Source organism: Zonotrichia albicollis, chromosome Z, assembly GCF_047830755.1.
Source record: "Zonotrichia albicollis isolate bZonAlb1 chromosome Z, bZonAlb1.hap1, whole genome shotgun sequence".
NCBI lineage: Eukaryota > Metazoa > Chordata > Aves > Passeriformes > Passerellidae > Zonotrichia > Zonotrichia albicollis.
Genome location: NC_133860.1, coordinates 74,746,214 through 74,767,363, shown reverse-complemented (window position 1 = coordinate 74,767,363; position 21,150 = coordinate 74,746,214). Strand labels below are relative to the sequence as shown.

At 40.9% G+C, this 21,150-nt stretch overlaps 2 protein-coding genes across 5 annotated transcripts in view; both read left to right on the top strand.

Annotated features, from left to right (window-relative positions):
- TNFAIP8 (TNF alpha induced protein 8) overlaps positions 1–8,689 on the top strand; it is a 56,945-nt gene extending 48,256 nt beyond the window's left edge. For 2 of the 3 annotated variants that reach the window (XM_074533528.1, XM_005488437.3), the window contains exon 2: positions 6,804–8,689. In XM_074533528.1, the coding sequence (XP_074389629.1) occupies positions 6,804–7,369 (566 nt within the window). In that variant the 3' untranslated portion in view covers positions 7,370–8,689. Of the gene's footprint in view, positions 1–3,273; positions 4,467–6,803 lie in introns of those variants that run through there. The other variant, XM_026794446.2, reaches the window with a different exon arrangement.
- An 11,583-nt stretch (positions 8,690–20,272) lies between these two features.
- Positions 20,273–21,150, top strand: part of HSD17B4 (hydroxysteroid 17-beta dehydrogenase 4) — a 62,993-nt gene continuing 62,115 nt past the window's right edge. The window contains exon 1 of one of the 2 annotated variants that reach the window (XM_074532176.1): positions 20,273–20,430. In XM_074532176.1, the coding sequence (XP_074388277.1) occupies positions 20,370–20,430 (61 nt within the window). In that variant the 5' untranslated portion in view covers positions 20,273–20,369. The remainder of the gene's footprint in view (positions 20,431–21,150) is intronic. The other variant, XM_005488434.4, reaches the window with a different exon arrangement.

Sequence of the window (21,150 nt, the reverse complement as noted above, 5' to 3'; positions counted from 1 at the left end):
AAGAATAACAAATGGTGGCAGAGGACTGAAATACCAAATTAAGTTCATAACACTGCTCTGTGTGACTGTCATTTTCTTGGTTTAGTATCCAGTGTATTCTGAAATATTCTGAGAGCAGTCATCTGAAGTAAATCTGATTTTTTTTTTCCTTCTTTTTAAAGCTAGGCTGTTAATTAAAATACATGCAGAGGTTTTGGGGAAAATGGCTTTTAGGAGGCTTTTTAAATTTTCTAAATCAGCTACAGTATATGTATCATGTGATGCATAGGCTGGCTGTGGGAAGCACAAGCATGTAAAACCAGAATAACTTGTTGGCACTGACTGCTCCCATGGGACTGCAAAACTCTGTAACATTCTTATTGGAAATAGCATAATTCCTTGCTACTCTACTCAGCCTTAACCTTCAGGTACATTTTTTGGCAATTCTTCTCACCTCTTGACCAAAAAAAGTATTTAATTTTCTGAGGTTTTTTTAATGGTTTGGTTTTGTTTTTGCAGCTAGAATGTGGATCATCTTTTGTGGTTCATAATTTTTTGGACATTTCAATACACTAATATTAGAATTAAATAGCAAAATCTAGAAGCATAAAAGAGTTTCACATGCAAACGTATTGGCAATGACTTACAGAGCATTCTATTGGGTGAGAAGAAGCTGTTCTAAATGGTGTTTGCTGGCTTTTCTTTTATTTTTCCCATGTTTCTGCAGATCAGTATATGCACACTTTCAGTTTGAGAATACAGCTCAGACATACTCTGTATTTTCAAAAATGCTTCATTAGCCATATTTTTTTCTGAAATTGCTTGATTAACTGGTGCTCCAGAGTGACTTGCAGCCTCATAGCTGACTTCCAAATGCAGTAAGACTGCTCATGCAGTATTTGCCATGCATAAATCTTGGCTTCAGATGGGGTGGTTTTCCTTTTGAAGGTTTTCCAGTGTGAATGCTAGAACTAGTGCACATTGCTTGAATAATTAACATTCTCGTTGTATGCTCAGTTGGTAACAATTATGGCAAGACAGAATTTAGTACCATTTACTTTACCTGTTAGGAGAACTGTAGGCAAATGTTACTCATGAAAGAATGCTTTGTATACATTGAAAATTTTAGTTAAGACTGTTTTCTAGTTAGAATTGGAATTCATATATAAATCCCTCTTTTTAAGCACAAGATGCCAAGCAAAATATTTTATCTTCCAGTACGGACCTCGTGTACATGAATTAAAAAAGTAGAGGTGCATGTGAAAGAAGCAAGTACTGTACAGGGCCCTTGTTTGAGGGGATTTTTTCATTCCCCCTTCTGCACTTGGCCATTTGCTGTCCGGGTTTTCCTTTTCCACTGCCTGATGGTGCTTGCCCAGCCCGTGTGCCCTGCTGATGTCCCTCTGGCAGGGAACTCTATGACTCTCCTGGTCTTTTCCTCTCCTGCCCTCAGGTCGCTGTGGAGTTGCACTCCCAGTGTCTGAGGCTGAAGAGTGAAAGCTCTCAGGGTGTTTCTGGCTTTGCATGTCTGGTAGAAATCTCAGTTTTCACCAGCTTCTAAAAAGCCGATAAGGGAACAAATGCTTAGAATGTGGAGACTGGCGAATATGCTGAAGTGGCCATCTGGGAGCTGCTGTAATTTTGGAAGGAATTCCAGAAGAATTTTGGGAAGGATTGTAAGGATTTTAGCATACCTCTCACCCAGGAAACATTGAAGCACTGAGATAAGAATCAAAACACTGACTCTCCTCTTAAAATAGAAAAAAAGAAAACAGCATTAAAAAACCTTTTTGAAACTGTGACTCACTCAAATGGTTATTAAGAAGAAGCTATATATATCGCTTGGCAGCTAGAAAAATCATCTTACCTTGTTCATATCTGAAGATAGTCTCTACCCTACCACTCAAGTTTTTAAATCATATTGTCATGCAATAAGTACATTGTGAAAATTGTTACAGCCCTGGTAACAGGTTTATAACTGTTCTGCCTATTTTGTACCTCAGGATGTGTTTGTTCACTGGTACTTACTCTTGTAGTTTATCACCATCAGAGTTTTATCTTAGTGAAGTCGTGTATTTATCTGTGAATTCAGATATGTATGCTTCTGTATTTATTTTTTTTTTTATGTTTCTGGCCTGTGTCATTCCTGAAAACAAGGGTAGACCTGTGAAGACCCAGAAAGCAGAAGACAAAAAAAGATAAAAAATTCAGTAATTCTTTCATCCCTTCATATCTAGGCAATCTAATGGTTTTGGAGGTGCATGACTCATGGTCACATACACTCAAGAGAGCATAGTACTAATTCCACTTGATTTCAAGTTGCCTCCCTCCAGGGAAATAGTGCTCTTTCACTACAGGAGTCTGACTGAACATGCATGTACGGCATGTGCAGGCTTTTAGCTGTAGTTCTCACACACCGTCTGTAGAGAGGGAAACACACAAATCCACATGGTTCTCGTCAGGAAGTCCATTCCCACATTTCTCAATGCAATGTGATAATCTTTTAAATGCTGCCTGCAGCCCTCAGTCAGTGCTGTCCCTTTCCTCTCAAGTCCATGTTGATGTTTTTGTTCCCAAAAACCCTCATCATTTTTGGGTCTTAACTCGTGCAGCATGTGATGTTCTAGTCTCTAAAATGAGAACTGGGTCTCAAGGAACAGTGTTTTACAGTCATATTTTCTCTTCTTTTTGGACTGTTCTGTCGACAGAGTGAGTCTCAGAAAGCTCAGCTCTTGACCATGGAATTTATGATGGTTCACTAATTTTTTTACTGGATGCTTTTTTTTTTTCTGCTCCTTCATAATGAGAAGTTTAAAAATACTCTGTGACTCAAGTATTCATTGTCAATGTACATGAGATTGAATACACTCAGCTGCAAGTGATGTTGAATCTACCTTAGACTGTTGTCTTGTGGAAGAAAAGAAGCTGGGTTTTTCCCAAATACTACCTTTTTTTTTTTTATTTAAATAAAGTTGAGACATAGAGTATGTGGTAATAGTGTAATAGTCATTTGCCACAGTATGGAGGGAGGTTATGCTAGTTTCCATGTGAGGGAAAAGTCAGCATTGCAGCCGTAAGTATGAGCCTTCTTGTGCTTTTACAGCAGTCTTCTGAGAGTCTATTAACCACAATTTTAAATTTTCACTGAAAGCTTACACTTCCACCACAGTTTAAGGAAAACCTCTGTATGGTAAAATACTTTGGGAAAAACACATCCAGAATAAATATTGGACATTCTACATGTCCAATATTTAGTCATTTTAATACACAAAATCTGTGTTATATACTGTGTTAATACCATGTTAATACCATATACTGTGTGCTTGGCTATGAAAATCAAAAAGTTTTGTAATCACTAAACTCACAGCTTTCACAGGAGGCTATCTCTAGCACCTTGTTTCCTCATTTAAATAATAATTTAGGAGATTTTGCAGATGTCTGCATTATTCCCAAGATTGATCCTGTGAATTTCAAAGGAATGGAAGCAGGATTTCCTCTGAGAGCCTTTTCTCTAGGACTACTTTCCTCTTTGGAGGTGTGGCTTTACTGCACATAATCATGCTTATTTAAGTAGTTTATGCAGGAAATGACATCCCGTTGATTTCAAAGGGGTATTTTTACATTATAACCTTTTAAAAGGTAAAGTACAAAACTGCAGAGGAAAGAAATTGGAGCTATAAAGAGCAGAGTCATGAGGTAAACCAAACTGTGAGATGCTTAAAATTAGTGGTATTACCTGCAGGTCACCAGAGAAATGACACTATTTCAGTTTAAAGTGCAAGGATGTAACCTGTTAACACAAAAGGTGTGGTCAGATATCCAGGCCAGCTACTGTAATCACTTTCAAAAGGTGTCCACACACGACTGTATCCCTGAGGAGTTGTACAAAGGTGCATTTTCAGGTGCTGGTATCTGAAATTGCCGTCAGAAGTTGGAAAGGGGGTGCCTGGCAGCCCTTTGCCTTGGGAGCGCTGCCCTCCCCGGCAGAACCTGTGAGTTGGGCGCCTCTGATACACGATGAGCATCTCCACTTGCAGATACCAGGTTAATGCTTTAAAAACCTCTTTTGGAGGTTTTTAAAGAAAGTCAAGTCACAGAAGCTTTCTTCTCCCTCCCTGTCTGTGACTTGTTCCAGTTGTCAGGAACAGCCCTCAGTGTTGCTCTGCTCACTCGGCGCTGCAATTTCCTTTCAGCTCTCTCTTGGAGGAAGTGAAACCACTGAGATGTATTTTTGGTTTTTTGAGGTGCCAGAGCAAAATGAAGCACTGCAGGCAGGAGAGAAAGGTAGCTGAGAAGAGCTGCCCTTACAGCGAGGAGGAGAACCCCATAATCTCTCTGTGATAGCTTCTGACAATGTTTCAAAGTACATGATAAAGTATGCGCTGCATTTACCAGAAAAAATACGCCACAGGCCAGTCTTCACCTTGGGTGTTTTGCTTCTCTTTCTGTTGCCAGCAGTAGAAACTGCACTTACATTAGATGAACAAGTAAGTAATAGCTTTGCTGTTATTTAAGGAAGTATGTGTGTTCATTCTGAAGAAGCTCTACTCTTACTGTTTAAACTGAATTTTATTCAGGCCGTGAAATAAATTTTAAGTCTTTGTCATTGGTGAGGAGGAAAAAAATCTGATTATAGACTACAAAGAGTTAGTGAGTTCCTTTCTTGGATTGGCTGAAATACTGAAGGATGAAGTTTACATATTTAGCAATTAAATTAGAACCCATGTAACAGCACAGGGAAAACGAAACTAATTTCTAGTGTATTTATAGCAAAGCAGATGGAAAGTAAGCCATGCTGAATAGCCCCAAAACTTGGACAGATATTAGAAAAATACCTTAAGAATTTGGTGGCTTTCAGAATGGAGCAGTTCCTGTTTTGGTTAGCAAGGGTAACTACATGTTGTGTTGTACTTTGTAAAATGTAAAATTATGTAACTTTCCGACACTTTCCACTGTGTGGAAGTGTCGGAAAGAAGACATCATAAGCAATAATAATAAGACTTTAATTAATAAAAGTTCTGAAATAACAATTGATATTCCTGTTTTGGAAGAGAAAGAAAGTTTTCATTCATCCGTAGATCTTTGTAAAGCATTGGCTGTTGAGTTCTAGAATTTGACCACCCTTTGGAAAACATGGATTAGTTCCACTTTAATAGTAACTGTTGCAGTTTTAGCTTTAAAAGCACAGAAAGAAAATCAAATGTTTTCAGTTCAAAATGACTGCTCAGCATCTTTAATGTCTTCCTGTATCTTTGTGGTTGAGAAGTGTGTCTGTCTTGTGATCTTGAGTGCTTTGCCCAAGAGAGATAACAAGGGCTTCTTTGGTTTTTGAGTGTCCTCTTGCAGTAAAGATTTTAAAAAATGTACTCAGACTCTTCATACTTCAAAACAAAATGCTGATATGCACTAAAAGTTGTAATGAACAAACCTGTTTGAAAGTTTACGGGATGATAAAAAGTGAGCTTGTTATTAAGCTTCTCAAAGATACTCTTGAATTAAAAATACAGATTTGTGTTTCATGTCCTGAAGGACAAGTTTCTTCTATTTGCTGGAACCCCTGAGGCACCCTGTGTCTGAACACACCCAGCTGCCCACATACCAGCAGTTAAGAGGAAACCTTTTCCAAATTCAGGGACTTACTGTCTGACATCTGCCGAGTTGATGTTTTCATTAAAAGAAAAAAATAAAAAAGGAAATATTTCCAGTCCCTGTGTTTGCTAAGCAAACCTTTCATATGTACAGTAAATGTAAACAGATGTAGTCTTCCTTCCCCCTGTCTGAGACTCCAGGAGAGCTGCAGCACAAAGGCAGCCATTTCCCAGACAATTCTACCTGAAAATACCAGCTCACCTGTGTCTTAATGGAGAGAGTGCTGCCCAGGGAGGGTCAAAAAGTTGTTGCTGACAACAGAACAAGTGATAAACTTGACTTGTGAAAACAAGTCAAGTTTCTGAAGCATTGTTTGGGGTCTTCTAACAAGAACTTTTTTTTCTTTTGAACAAAAGTACAAACCAGTCATTGGGTGTAATCAAACATAATTTTAGAAGTGGAAATGTGGTCTAGGATCTACTTCATTGGTCACAAAAAGATACATTTAAAAGGTTATGCTCTCAATTGTTATGAAAATCCCTAGAAAGTAAATGTCTTGCTTTTACTGCATAAAATATAGGACATAGAAATGTTAATCTTTACTTGCTTTTCTTCTGAAAACCGGTGTCTTCAGATTCCATCCAGAGAATCTGAGTGTTGTTTGCTGACCCATGGTATTTAGTCTTTCTTTTGTATTTCTGCATGGATATCTATAGATACATATAAAATAGATATCTTTAAAAAAATTGATGTGTTGTGTCTGCATTCACTGATCATGTAAAACACTAAGCCGGAAAAGGCTTTATAATGGTTGCTTCACTGAATTATTATCTTTATTTGAGTAGCAGTGGTCACTTGTCATGACATTGAAATAATCCTGGTTCCAGATTTCATTACGAATGTGAAAATCAGATTAGATTTGTGACTCATCTGATCAAACTGGGCAGTTTTAGTGCCTCAATTTGAAATTCCATCACTCCATACATAGAGAGAGCTTCTACACCATTTCTGAGCAACTTCAGTTGTTATTTTCTCAAAAGTAAAACTGTCTGAAAGACTGTGAACCTAAAGAGAAAAGAGTTCTAGGGATTTAAATATGGAGTTTTATCTACAACTATGTTGCATATTTTTGTAGCACTTAGTAAGACTATTGTGAGTGTATAAATATTCCTCAACTTGCTGTGCAGAGACTGTCTGTTTCAAAGTACTGACTGCACACTTTTTTCTTCTCCTAGTGGCCACAGATGTCTTCAACTCCAAAAGTCTGGCCATTCAGGCCCAGAAGAAGATCCTTGGAAAAATGGTGTCCAAATCAATAGCAACTACTTTGATTGATGATACAAGCAGTGATGTTTTAGATGAGCTTTACAGAGTAACAAAGGAATATACACAAAATAAAAAAGAAGCAGAGAAGATAATCAAAAACCTCATTAAAATAGTCCTCAAATTGGCAATTCTCTACAGGAACAACCAGTTTAATCAAGATGAAATAGCCCTGATGGAGAAATTCAAGAAGAAGGTTCATCAGCTGGCTAAGACCGTGGTCAGTTTCCATCAGGTGGATTATACCTTTGACAGGAACTTTTTGTCCAAACTGTTGAATGAATGTAGAGAGCTGCTCCATGAAATCATTCAGCGTCACCTAACTGCGAAGTCACACGGACGCGTCAACAATGTGTTTGATCACTTCTCTGATTGTGAATTTTTGGCTGCCTTGTACAATCCCTTTGGACCTTATAAAATCCATCTGCAGAAACTTTGTGATGGGGTCAACAAAATGCTAGATGAGGGGAACATATAAGTACTTGTATTGTAGGTGACTGCCTATCAGTTATTTGTAGATGGAACACTGTTGATTTATGAAGGAATAAGGGAGCATGCAAAGAGGTTTTTTTACATTATGACAAATCTTTCCTAAATATCTCTATTAATTGATTTCTTACTTTGCGCTATCTGTTGCTATTCAGAGTCCATCTGGAAGAAAAACTGCACATGACTTTTTTACTGTGCTTTGCCTATGGAAACAGCTTGATAAAGACAATCAAACAGAATGGTTCAAGTAGAGTAAGAGTCTTGCAAGATAGATATACAAACCAAAACAATATGCTGTCAGACAATCCGCATCTTTCATAGATTTACAGAATTAATTCTTAACTATCAGAATCCAGTAATGTTGGTAACAGACTATCATGGTGATGGTACACTCTGTAATTTCTTTCATTTACTTGTAAAATAGACATATTTGATTCAGTTATAGTCTTTTATGCTCTCTGCACAGATAACAGCTTCCTCGTGTTGCCATTATGAAGCACTGAGTTTTAAATAAAATCAGTGATGCTGTCACATAGAGTCTTAACAGCAGGCTTGTGCATCTCCAGCTCAGAGGTGAAAACTTCCTGACTGCCAGGCAGGATCTCCCAAGGAAGAGATCCTTATAGACCTGCACAGGTGCTTGCTTCCTTTGACCACATGGGGATTATTTGAGGAATAAGCTACAGGAAAATAGCCGAACAGGGGAGGAGCATTCCCAAGAAACTGCTTGTGGTACAGAATTTTAACTCTGCCTATGATAAGATAAAACACAGTGACTTCTCTGTGCAATTCCTAAAGATTTTTAGAATTCTGCGAGTAGAATCATAGAATCAATCATTTGGGCTGGAAGGGTCACAATTCTTTTTGAAAAGATGTGAGTCAGTATATCTGATATACTAGTCTGATGTGTATGATGATGTGAATTCACCAGAGTTGATAAATAAATTGCAAGCCAATTTGCTTTGTGTACAATGAAAGTAGAAGCAGAAATGAATGTTATCATTGTGTTATATACTATTTAACTAATGGAAAAACGGAACTTTAAATAATTTTTTTTCTTCTTTTCTTACTTCTCACCTTTTATCCTTCTTTTTCTTCCTCATCTTCTCTCTGCCTTGACATTGGGGATAAAAAATGTGACTTTCTAGACACTGTAATGTACTTAAAAGCATGAAGTTAATACATTTCAAACAGCCAAAGACTTTTTGTTAGGAAGCATATAAAGATTTTGCTGTTTATTTAATTGCCAGTGTTTTTGCTGTTTGCTGTGTCCTTTTGTTTTAATGAGTAAACCAAAGAATATTTGCACTCCAAACTTCTCTTGTCTTTTTTTTTCCCTTATCATATTTTAAATACTAAATTGTGCCTGCAACAAAAGCATTGCAACAATTTCAGCACTACTTGTGATGTTAAGAGAGAAATTTAAGTTTTATTCCTGTTAGGTTGGTCATTAGGCTCTCAATATTCCTGGAAAGCTGCCAGAGAAATGTGTTCAAAATGTGAATGCATTCAATGGAAGCCACTGGTGTTCAGCAGAGAGAGATGATTGATGTACTACTTGTCTGGAAACAGTTGGGAACTGATGAAAGGACACTACACTGGGATTTGCCAAGAGCTAACTTATTAAGTTGACATCTGAAGGAGTTTCATGTAAGATCTCTTCCCATGCTTTGCCAAAACAGTAAATATGCTGTGTTCTGTCCATCAGAAGTCATGTGGAGGGATGCAACATCACGGAGAAAAATCACACAAATTGTAAAGAGTTTAGTTTCTGGTGTATTTTTTTTATCTTCTTGCCTAGAAATACCAATTCTTCCTCCTGGGGTGAAAATAAAAACGAGCTTGACTTCTAGAAATTAAATCAGTTTTATCTGCAAATCCTATTTTTAAATTGTGTCCCAATTCTCCCAAAATAGCCTAATTTATAACAAATGGTAACAGTCACTGAAAGGAGGAGACAGTACCTTGTTTAGAACCAGGTGTATTACATGTGCATGCTGTGTAAAACACAGATTATCTTTGGCCATGAACTAGAATATTTTGATGCTGAAATTTTAATTTTCTCTGGGAAAAAAAAACTGCTTAAATAATCTTTGCACATTGATAATTATCACCTACTTACATGTACATGAGCCACATACATTCTCAGTACCCAGGACCTTCCTACTGAGCTGCACTGTCTGGCCATTTACTTGTTAGAAAAAGTGAAAATTGCCCATGGACATTTGATTATAAGCATGAAAACTTTTCAGCTAAGAGAACATATATTTAGCTCACATTTGAGTTACATTTTTCTGAGATACTGTGACATTGGTTCTTGTCTGGCATTCATTTTTAATTACAAAAAAGTGAGTTCCATAATGATGAAAGAAATCAGTTGTGTTTGGTTTTCAAACACCTACCATGTTCTTCTGACATAGCACTCAAGCACATGTACTTTTGCAGTTAATTTTTTTTTCCTGCAGCATACATAAATAGTAGCTTTAATTATGAAAACTCAGAAAGAAACTGACAGCATTTTTGCCTGTAGTACACTTGTATGAAGGCATTAACCCTGTAGCAGAAACTTGACATAGTCAAGATTTTAAAAAAGGTTACAGTATCACTGTTTAATTATGGGTAGCATAATCCCATAATTTAGTATTGCAAAATTGATAATCCTGTGTTTTAATAGGGTAATAATTATTAATACATTAAAATCCAGTCACCATTTTACAATGGGCATTTAAATCTCAGTACTTCAGGTGATGTGTATTTTTAATGTCTTTTCAACAGTTAGTTAATATGTAAAGCCTAATGCCATCAAAATACATGTTGAAGTTCTGTAACTTAAAACTAATTTTATAGCTTTTTAGAGGCATTGAAAAAGTGCTAAGTCAGACCTTGGTTACATTTTACAAGATGTAAACAAACACAATTTCACCTATATAATGAAAACAAAATATAGGGAGGTTATCTGGGCCATTATGTGTGGGCTTTTGGCTTTTGGCCACTCCTTAATTATGTTTGTGTGCACAGACAAACAAAAAAACACAATTGGGTAAATTACAAGCCTTATTCTTGGCCTTGAGTTCTCTTGAGATCTCTTGTATCTCCATTTAGGAGGTACAGCGATCGTAAGGAATCTGGAAGCTTTCAGCAACTGATGTGGAGTGATTTGTGATTTTGTTTTGTTTTTTTTCCCCAAATCATGTCTCCTCTAAAAAAAGATTCAACCCCACCCATAAATTCTTGTAAAACAATAGTGAGGAGATGGCCAATTGCTTTCTCATATCTCTCCCTAGTGAGATTACATTTTCCCGAGAAAACTGGGAACTGATTGTGATGACAGTTAGCTTCAGTAACTTTCCAGCCCCTTCTAGTTGTAATGGCTATAAAATGACTATTTAAAGGTAAACTGGAATTCTGCATGTGGCTCTTCAAGGGACCAGAGGGTGCTCATTTTCAGGGGCTAGCAGAGAGGGATCTACCCCACTTCATTGTAGTTAGACAGCGTTAAGAGTGGGATGGTGCGTTGTACATTGCATGAGCTGGGATGGTCTCTCTGCAATGAGTGTTGGCTGTCTGGAGATCGCCCACCGCAGCTTTCCTTTGCCTGCTGCTGCCATTCTGAGCAGCTGACACTTCAAAGACAAGTCAACTCCTTTCCTACTGTTTTTACCCCAGGATTACATTACATGGTAATCTAAGGAGAAGAGTTGATAGGCTACATTACTTGCTTTACTTAATGAAAAACCACAAATAAACATCACTTTCCTGATTTGTTGGGTTTTTTAATGGTGGGGGGAGGGTTGCATTGGCAATGTAATTAGATCTCTGAAAGAATAATCTACATCTTGATTTAGCTGTTAATAATGTTTTGGCTATAATCTATACCCTCATCAGTGTGATTTTCAGTACATGTACTTCTAAGCCCTTTTCCCCAGAAGTGCTTTTGAACGTATTACTTCATATACATGAGATGAAGACTCCTGTTTGCATAACCATTTGCAGAAAAACTTTGTTACAACTGCTTTTAATGGAGATATGGGCAGGTCAGCCAACATTCATGGTTAAGTGGCAAACATCTGTGCTTTGGATAAAACAACTGTCAAAAGAGATTATAATTGTCCAGGAAAGTTCTGTAATATGCATTTCACATAAATGAAACGCCTTTTGGGAGGGGAAAGTTTCCTATTTGTCTCAAAATCAAATTGCTGTGCAAAGCTGTGACTATTACTCTGAAAGTTTAGACTTGATAATGTAGTTATATCCAATTTGTGAAAAAAAGAGACACCAAAACCCAACAGAACAAGAAAACTTACATTTGAAAGAAGTTTTGAAATAATTATCCATTTTACTATTTTTATATTTTCATGCTGAATTTTGCCTACTGCAAAATTGACATATTGCAGCTTTGTAATTCATATGTAGTATTAAATATTATAGGTTAATGTGATTTCTTTTTATGTCTATAAAAACAAAGGAAAAATATCTCCATACACACTATGTCAAAAAGCTTTCTTTCACAATTACAATAGTGCTCAGTCTGTGTAACAAATCAGATTTTCTTAATGTTTAAACTACAAACTGCTGAAGTGACCTCGCTTTTCTTAGCACTCAGTTTTACTATTTAGAGTTCTGTTTTCCAATTTTAATGTTGAGATTTATGGGCAAGACACTCCTGAATCAATATCCACTTTTTCTTGTGAGCTTGGGAAATGCAAGTGCTGATACACATCTTATAACCATCTGTAAATTTCTACTTGCTAGCACAACACCAGTTTCTGGAGAAACATCCCTTACGGCATTTCTTTCTATTAGGGAGCAAATTGAAAAGAGGCGTCTTATAACTTTGGGATGTACCATAATTACACAGTATCAAACAAAGAAGCAGGCTTTAATGATTAAGAATAATGTAATTAAGAAGGTACTTTTCTTGCCCAGCTTTCCCAAGCAATCAAAACTTATTTGCTATTTGTTGTTTTCCCCTGTGGGAAAGTCTTAGTATGGTAGGTGGAAGACAAAGGCAGAGCTTCCTATAGTTACTGTGATTTAGATTTAAATTATTTTTACATGTAAGGCCTTCCACTGTCTAGTCTAAAAATCTTAACACTGAAGCTTTTCCGTGGCTTTATGACAAATTAATTCCTATTTCAGTTTGCATTATATATTTGAGTTTAAAATGTGCTTTTGTTGTGCACATAAATATGAGCAAAGCAAAACAGCAGCTGGCCTTGTGCTTCATATCATGCTTTCTAGATACCTTGGGGTTTTTTCATCAAGTGTTTTGGTTTCTTAGTGGATATAATTCTGAAGGTTTTCATCAATTCAGGTCATTCTAAGAGAAAAATTGTTAGCTTTTCACACAGTTGTTCTCCAGTTTCTGCTGGCACCTCACAGCAACCTAATGCTCCTCATTTGCAAGACATTTGTGGGACATTTTGAAGTACATTTTTGCAGAATTCATTTATTGTTGACTTTTCTGTCCAAGCTGCAGCTAATAGTGGATGAAAAATATTATTACATTTAAGTTGTGTCAGGGTTTTCTAATACAGGGAGTACGGTGGCATAGATGAAATAAATCAGCTCAAGTAGGTCCCACATACCACCAACCCTTCTTCTCTAGTGTGGGAATACAAATGCACTAGTTATGCTCCATTATCAAATAGTGTTGGAAAACTACTTGGCTTTCTTGAGCAGGATTTACTATTTTATTTGGGGGATCTATTTCAGTAGCTGGGCATGGCTAGGGTTCTGAGAAGAAAGTCCCCTGGCTGTTGATAGCCTAGAGTTAATTAAGGGTTTCTGTGACATGAAAGAACAGCCTTCCCCCATTCCAGAATCACTGACTTCACTGACTGGAATGGAGATACTGTGGGTTTTTGCTTTGTTCATTAGAGGGTCGGTTTTATTTTTGTGGAGAGTCACAACTATGTATGGTCTGCTAGGCCTACTAAGAGGTTGCAGAAATAAAAGAGACTGAGGCCAACTGGCTTATTACCCCACGAGGCTTTGAGCCAGAGGGGGAATAAGTGCATGGGTCCAGGGACAAGACATGAGATCAGCTGTTCCTTTCAAGAGAGCTGGTTCTATATCTCAAGAATCTTGATAATTCAGCAATGGCAAAATTATCTCATCCTTGGAACTAAAGTGAGTCTCTTTGCCCAACCAAAAAGCTGTCTCAGTTACAGGCTGCCTAACTTGATTTCAGTAGTATGGACACTCCCAAAGGTACATTTGCTGTGCCATCATATGAGAAACTATTAGGGAAATGTGGAAAGAAAAGCTCAGCACTTTTCTGGGAGGAAGGGCTGTGATAAGACAAAGATCTCATTAAGTTTGCTTTGCTATCCACACTGTGATAAGGACTGCTGCCTGCTGTAAGCACAGGCATTTGACTTTGTTTAGGTAAGACAATATACTTAATCCTACAGTTCCAGTATCCTATGACGCTGTAATCTATGGTTTACCCCAAAACTAGGACTGAGAGGCTCATGCTACAAAATATGGAAACAGGGAATGAGGCCCTTTAGAAAATAGTATAAAAAAAACTAGTCTTTGCTATGCTTTGGAGCTGGGAGAACCTTGGGTGGGGTATTTTGACTTCCCACCTCATTTCTGATTAGATGAGCAAGTGCTGAAGAGGAGTACAAGGTGTTTAAGCTGTTAGCTAGTTGACTGTTCTCCGTCTTGTTTCTAGACAAAAGGCTATTCTGTACTTCATGTATTCTTGACTAAAATTTTTCTTTACTTAAGTTGGGGAGGGATTTTTACCATGGAATACTGACTATTTAAACCTGTGTTTTTCTTTCATTTGCATTCTTGGGATGGTTGAGATGGAAGCTGGCAGAGTGGGTATTTCTGAGACACAACTGGAACTCTGCTGGTTATCTAGGGGAAATGAATGTCTGTTGTGCAAAGAGAAAACTTCTGTAAAACTGGAACTAAGAACTGTAAAATGTCCTTGGTGGTAGCTTGACAGGCCATTTTAGAAGGCACAGTTTAAAAGTAACTTACCTTTTGTAAGTTACCTTTTACAACACTTTGTGTTCATTAAAGGAGATGCCTGGATTTATTTTATGAAAAGAACCTCTTGGAATTTTTAGCTGAATCTCAGTATTCTAAATCTCAGTACGGCTGTTAATTCAGGAAGCAAGTGGACCAAATCAGTTTTCTCAAGAAGCATTTCAAGTGTTCCATCTATTCATTAAAGATTCAACTCATCTGCAGAATCTGTTTACTTGTAACTTTATAGTAGTGCAAATATGCACCTGATTTCCACAGAACATGACATATGGTTATTTGCCAGTCTTTCTACTTCTTGTTTTAGTTCTTGTTTTTAGTCCTTGTGGGGTTTTACTGCTTTTTTTTTTTCTTTTTTTTTTTTTTTTCCCCTTCAAGGGAACCAATTTAATGGATTTTTCATGAAGAATCATTTAGGATGAAATAGTGTGGTTGTGTTATGGGAGTAACACATAACCTTTTGCTGGCACCTCCCTAACTTATCACCACAGGATGCATTTTCAAAGCTGTAGATGTGCACAAACAACTAGTTTCTGCTTCAAAAGTTTGATCTACTACTGTGTCACTTCATACCTGCTCAGCAGTCCACCGAGCCCTGACTGACCTAGGGCTTCGGTCTCCCTTGAATCCTAAGTTTCTGATGGATTCAAATGGAGAGCTTCCATAGAGCTGTGCTTGTACCCCCTGCTTGAATTTTCCACTTAATTGAGTGGTATGTGCAACAAATGCCAAAATTAATGTTTCTTGCCAAAACAGGGATATGAGACCTCCTGTGATGTGGGCTGTTGACAACAGCTATAAAAATGTTTGCATTTACATTTGCAGTTGGTGCATAAGAATGTGTGCACTGTTTACTACACAGTAGGCTGCTCCTCAACATCTCATCAGGAAAGCTGCTTTTCAGGTTCTGAAGGTGACAAACAAGGGATTCAATGGCAAAAAATCCCTACTTACTAATTGCTGCAGGCTCACAGAAAAATAAAAGAAGAGAATGGAAGCTAGAATGGAAATAGTATACATACTACTATATGCTGATATGCTGCAGACGAAAGGAATCAATAAATATTACATTGAAACTGTGAAGAATTTCTCAGTTGGGGTTTCTAAGTAGTTTTATCTAAACACTTTTAGTAAGGGAATAATTACTATGGTGCGCTGGGCCATGCAGTTGGTTTCTGTGAGATAAACATGTGACAGGCTCGGGGCCCGAGACCCATCCATGACCTCTCTGCACTGGCAGCCAGAGAATGGCTGCAGAGAGGGGAAATGGGGAGAATGACCTGGCAAGGCGTCTTTGGTCACAGCAAAAAAACCTCTGTTCACAAACCCAGGGACTTTTAGAGCACTAAGGCTATTGGGAGGCACCATCTGTTGGAGGCTGTACTTCTGCAGTATTCAGTGAAAAGCGCTACAGTTTTTAACATGGATTCAGTATCTAGTTCCCACTCATGGCAAGAAATATCTTCCCCTTCAATCATGTTTGTAGAGAAGTCTTTGTTCCCAGTGAGTAGGCCTCTGCAAATCTCCACAAGCAAAACCATTTAGCTAGCAAATAAAGAACTTGAAAATGACAATCTAAAAAGATCTTTTAGCAATGTTAAAAAATCCAGAGTAAAAGCAAGTCAGTCAATGTTTTTTTTCCCCCTGTATAAAAGTTTCCAAGGTGCTCACCATCTCCAGCCACAGACAGTAGAAACCATTCCCAATGGGATTACGACTCCCACAGTACCCACAACTGTGGGAACCCCTACTGCAAGCCTGTAGTTTACAAAAGACTTGTAAAAGAAAAAGACCCAAACCAAATTATCTAACCTGTTAGCCAAAAGATGTTAGCACATACACCAAATTTGCCTCAGAGCACAGCACGAAAATTTACTGTTAATGGAAAGAACTCACCTGCTCTAGGCATTGAAGCATAACAGGAAAGAAACATCATCACATTCAGTATTACAAGGTACTGAGTGGGGGTTTTGGCAATTCTTTCCTAGTGAAAAATGTCTGAAATGTCACTGCTCACTAAGAGACAAAATAAAGCAATTTTGGTCCTCCTTTTTGAACTGACTTATTTTGTTAAACCCTGGCTGGCTGTGTTTGGAATGTGGATATCCTGCTATTATTCTCATTCACTATGGCTCAATCACCGAAAACTCACTGTGGCACCTGATCTTGGTTTGTGGCTTGACACCTACTCTGCTCATGTTTCCACCTACCATCACTTCAGTTTGGTAAGCGCAGCAGTCCCATCATACCTTTTTCAGACTGATACAGATATTTTCTGATAGCTGTATGACTTCTGGAACAAAGCTCTTCTGACTGCTAAAGGAACCCATCAAACACCTTTCCATCCAGAATGGTTCCTTGTATTTTGCATCTTTTAAATACCGACAAATTTAACTTTAAAAACATAAAGTACAGAAGTGATGTACTGTCTCTCCAGTGCACTTTATTTTGTGTTCTACAGGAAAAAACACCATTCTGTTGAGGAAACTCTTAATTGTGTCGAAATGTGAGCCCTCCCTTGATTCTAATCCCATTCTAAGCACAAAAATAAGGTAGCTGTAAAAGTTCCTGACTTGTTAACAAGGCCTGTTTATTTGGTATCTAAGCAACAAATTCTGCTGTAGAAGTACCTCAGGGACTGATTTTATTTGGGCCATGCAACCACGAACTTCTGGGCAAATTCAAGAGTAAGTCCCATTCTTGAATAGCCCATCATCTATAAAAATACAGGAGATGGAAGACTATGGAATGTGAAAGACTAGAGCTGAAATGGCTTCAAGATCATGAAAGATCTGGTGGTGGACAGTATCAGCACTGAAAATGTACCTGGCTCTCTTAGGCCTTGTTTATAGAAGTGCCCACAGATCTGAGCTGCTCTAGATTAATACAGTTACATAGGGGATTATGCAAATAAAATTGGTACAGAAAGGATGACCACTCAGTCCTTGTGGGTATTTACAGTCTTTACTAGATGCTGCTCTCACAGCATCCTGGAGACTTCCCTTTCTTTTCCCAGGTGGGAGCCCAATCCCACACTGTGGCAACAATAAACAAAACGTTGAGTGATGAGGTTGAACCAAAGCTCACAGATGTTAAGGGCTCAATCTGTTACTTCCTCAGGAAGGGCAATCGCAATCTGACTCACTTGTCTGCCTTCCTCCCCCCCAAGAAAGAGCCTCCTCCTGCTGCCAAGCACAGCGCAGCCAAACCACAACCAGCGATGTTCTCTCTGCAAAACACACCCAGCTGCACCGGCCTCTCACTGCTGGGCAATTCGCTCCTCTACCGAGCTGCACTCAAACGACATAGACAAACTTCCGAACTTTATTTAGTTCTAACGGTATTTAGTGCCGTGACAGAAAAAAAAAACCACCTCCAGTGCAATGGATTGTTTCTGCGCACAGTCAAGAATTTTTCCCCACACTTAAAGCTTGTGATTGATTGTAGATTATTTATCTGATGCAGTTTCCCTTGGCTGCCTTCAGAAATGGTTTTGTCCCCTGTCGTTTCCAGTAGTTTCCCCGTGGGTGGAACCATGCGTGTGGGCACTTGGGGCCGCCTAACCGTAGCACGGGCTCACTCTAGTGCCCACAGCGTAAGTTGCAGTTGAAGCTTTCAAACCCCTGCAAGCCGAACTGTGTCATAAAATCATAGACCACTAGTCTCTGTTCCTGCTGTTTCTAAAGGAGTGAATGCTGCAGATTATTAGAGGTCAGAAATTATAATTTATTCTATTTTGGAAGTCTCCAAATAGCTGTCACTCAGGAAGCAATCACCTTTCTTTAATGCAGACAGTAAGGCATTTACAGCCAAGAAGATAACCAGGCAGCAAAACCATTTTTTCTTTCTATTTGCTCCAGAAATAATCCAAAGTTTACAAGAAAGGTTAATTATGAATTAGTTTTTCTGTGCAGAAGGAATATGTAGATGATTTCCTGAAAAAAGAATTCTGTGCATTCCTTACAATCCTCTGTTTCCTGTGCAGGCCCTAGATTTAAGCACTGGCCCTATGAAATGCCAGAATAATTACATTCTGAATAACACTGTCTCATACAACACCTGCAATAATATAAAAACATGGGGTCACTCCCACAGGCTGCAGCTCTTCAAGACCTGCTCCAGCATGAGTCCCTCCCACAGCATGCATTCCTTCAGGAACAGGCTGCTCCAGTCCCCCACGGGATCCTAAGTCCTGCCAGCAAACCTGTTCTAGTGTGAACCTCCATGGGGTGTCTTCTCTAAGGGCTCCAGGGAATCCGGAGCTGTCACTCCTTCTTCACAGGCCTGGGTATCTGCAGGGCTGGTTCTCCCTCAGCTTCTCAACTCTTCCCACAATTGCTGCAAAACGTCTTTTATATTTTCTTAGACACGTTCCCAGGGGCACCACCGGCACCCCTTCTGAGGGTTTGAGCCGTGCCTGATGGTGAGTCCTTTGGATCCAGTGGGAATGCTGTGCGGGGCCTGGGACTACCTGCAGGCCCCAGGTGCTGCACCCAGCTCTGCCCTCTGCACATGGGCAGCCAAAATCCGTGGGGCAAAGAAAGGGCGCTGTATTGCACTTTTACTGCTCAACAGAGTTCCCAGGCCTCTGGGAAAGCAATGTTTCCACTGGGAAATTGCAAATAGAGGGAGAAAAATTGCACAACATGGACAAGATTATTATAAAAGAAGTAATTGTAGATTAGCTTTAAACGGAGGCAGGATGTCTTACACCAGGGTAGCCTCACAATTCAGCAAGGATCTCACAATCTGGCCCAGCAATGGCCTCGCTGGGCATGTAGACAGGACAGGACGGCTCACTCCTTCCCATCCTTCACAGCAGCCAGCCTGGGAAAGCAGGGCCAGGCAGGGCTGATCCTGGGCCCTACTGCCTCCATCCCGAGCCCCTCCTTGCCCTCTGCATCCCTTCCTTACCCTTCTCATCCCTTCCTCTCCCCTTGTCTTCTTCATCTCCTTCCCTCCTCTCCGTTCCCCTTCCCCACCCATCCCTCCTCTCCCTTTATTCTTCCACATTCCTGCCTTTCTCCTCCCCCAACCCTTCCTCTCCTCTACTTTTCTCTTCCCTCCCCTCCATTCCCCATCCCTTCCTTTTGCACGGAAAATCACACTATGAAAAGCCATTGTCCATAAAGGAGACTGAAGAGACCTGCAACTTTATTCGAATAAAGGGGTAGAGTGCACGGGGGCACACAACCTGCGGGATTTAATGTCTCGAGGTTTTGGAGGGCACAGCCTCCTTTTATCCAAAGTTCAGAAACATAAGTTAGTGCAGGCCCTTGTCTATTTCAGGAGTCAAGCTGTCTGGCTCTGCAACAAACCTGCAGCTTGAAGTTAATAGCGACATTAAGACGGATTTCAAAGATATTAACACCCATTCTTCTGTGCATCGACTTGTTGGTAAAGACATTAGCACACATCTTCCCTATCATCTTCTCCTGCTCATCCTCTCCCCATCTCTTCCTCTCTCTCCTTTCCCTCCCTCTCGTCATCCCTTCCCTTCCCTTCCCTTCCCTTCCCTTCCCTTCCCTTCCCTTCCCTTCCCTTCCCTTCCCTTCCCTTCCCTTCCCTTCCCTTCCCTTCCCTTCCCTTCCCTTCCCTTCCCTTCCCTTCCCTTCCCTTCCCTTCCCTTCCCTTCCCTTCCCTTCCCTTCCCTTCCCTTCCCTTCCCTTCCCTTCCCTTCCCTTCTTCGGCACAACCCTTCCTCGGCGCTCCTTCCCCCTTCCTTCCTTCCTTCCTAAGCCCTCGTTCCCGCCCCTCCATTCCCCGCCCCTTCCATTCCCCGCCCCTTCCTTTCCCCGTCCCGTCCCTTCCCCTTCCCATCGCACACTACAGTTCCCAGCGGGCTGCGGTGCTAGCGCATGCGCGTTGGGGCGCACCTCCCCGCCCCGTGTTGTCCCTCCTGCGGGCGGGCGGGCCGGGGCCGGGCACTGGGGTCGGGGCCGGGCAGTGGAGCCGGGCGGCGGCGAGCGGAGCGGAGCGGAGTCATGGCAGCGGCGGGGCTGAGGTTCGACGGGCGGGTGGTGCTGGTGACAGGCGCCGGAGGAGGTGAGCGCCGGCCGGGGTTTCCGCCCCCACTGGAGACGGCAGAACTGCTCGGGGGAAGCCCGGGCGGTGCGGGCTCCGCGGAGCCGCCGCTGCCCGCGGCCCCGGCAGGTGTCCCCGGGGGCAGCCGGTCCTGCTTCGGGGAAGAAAGCGTGTTGTTTCCGCAGAGGGCAGAAACGGGGCTGTAGGGGGGGGGTGCTGGCCGTGCCGTTCCTGGCCGTGCCAAGGCTGTGCAGGGGTCAGGGCCGTGTCTCCTGCTGCCATCAGAGGCCGGCCCGGCGCTGCCCACGCTGGGAGCCCCTCCGAACATGGGGCTTTTCTGCTGTTTGAACACACGCGGGGAGCAGCGCCGCTGCACCCCTCTCAGCAGTGGATGTCGTCCTCCAAGCGCTGTCCTGCTACCCTAATTCCTTCCCCCTGAGCCTTGGACGTAGCGTCGGAGGCGTGTGAGCCGTGTGGCTTGGCACGGTGGTGCTGCAGCAGCGCTCTCCCTGTGCCGGCGGGTCTGCTGACGGCAGCCGCCCACCCGCTGCTTGCCTGCCCGGCCCGCGGCTCCCGGGAGCCGGCCTGGGGCAGCGGGGAGCGGCGCGGAGAGACCGCTGCCAGCAGCGGGGCTGGCCTGCGCTCTTGGTGGTCTGCGGGCTTGAGCCCTCCGGGGAACGTGGAATGCTTGGTTTTGCCAGGAAGTGTTTTTGTATTTGTTGTAATGGCGTGGGGTGGGTT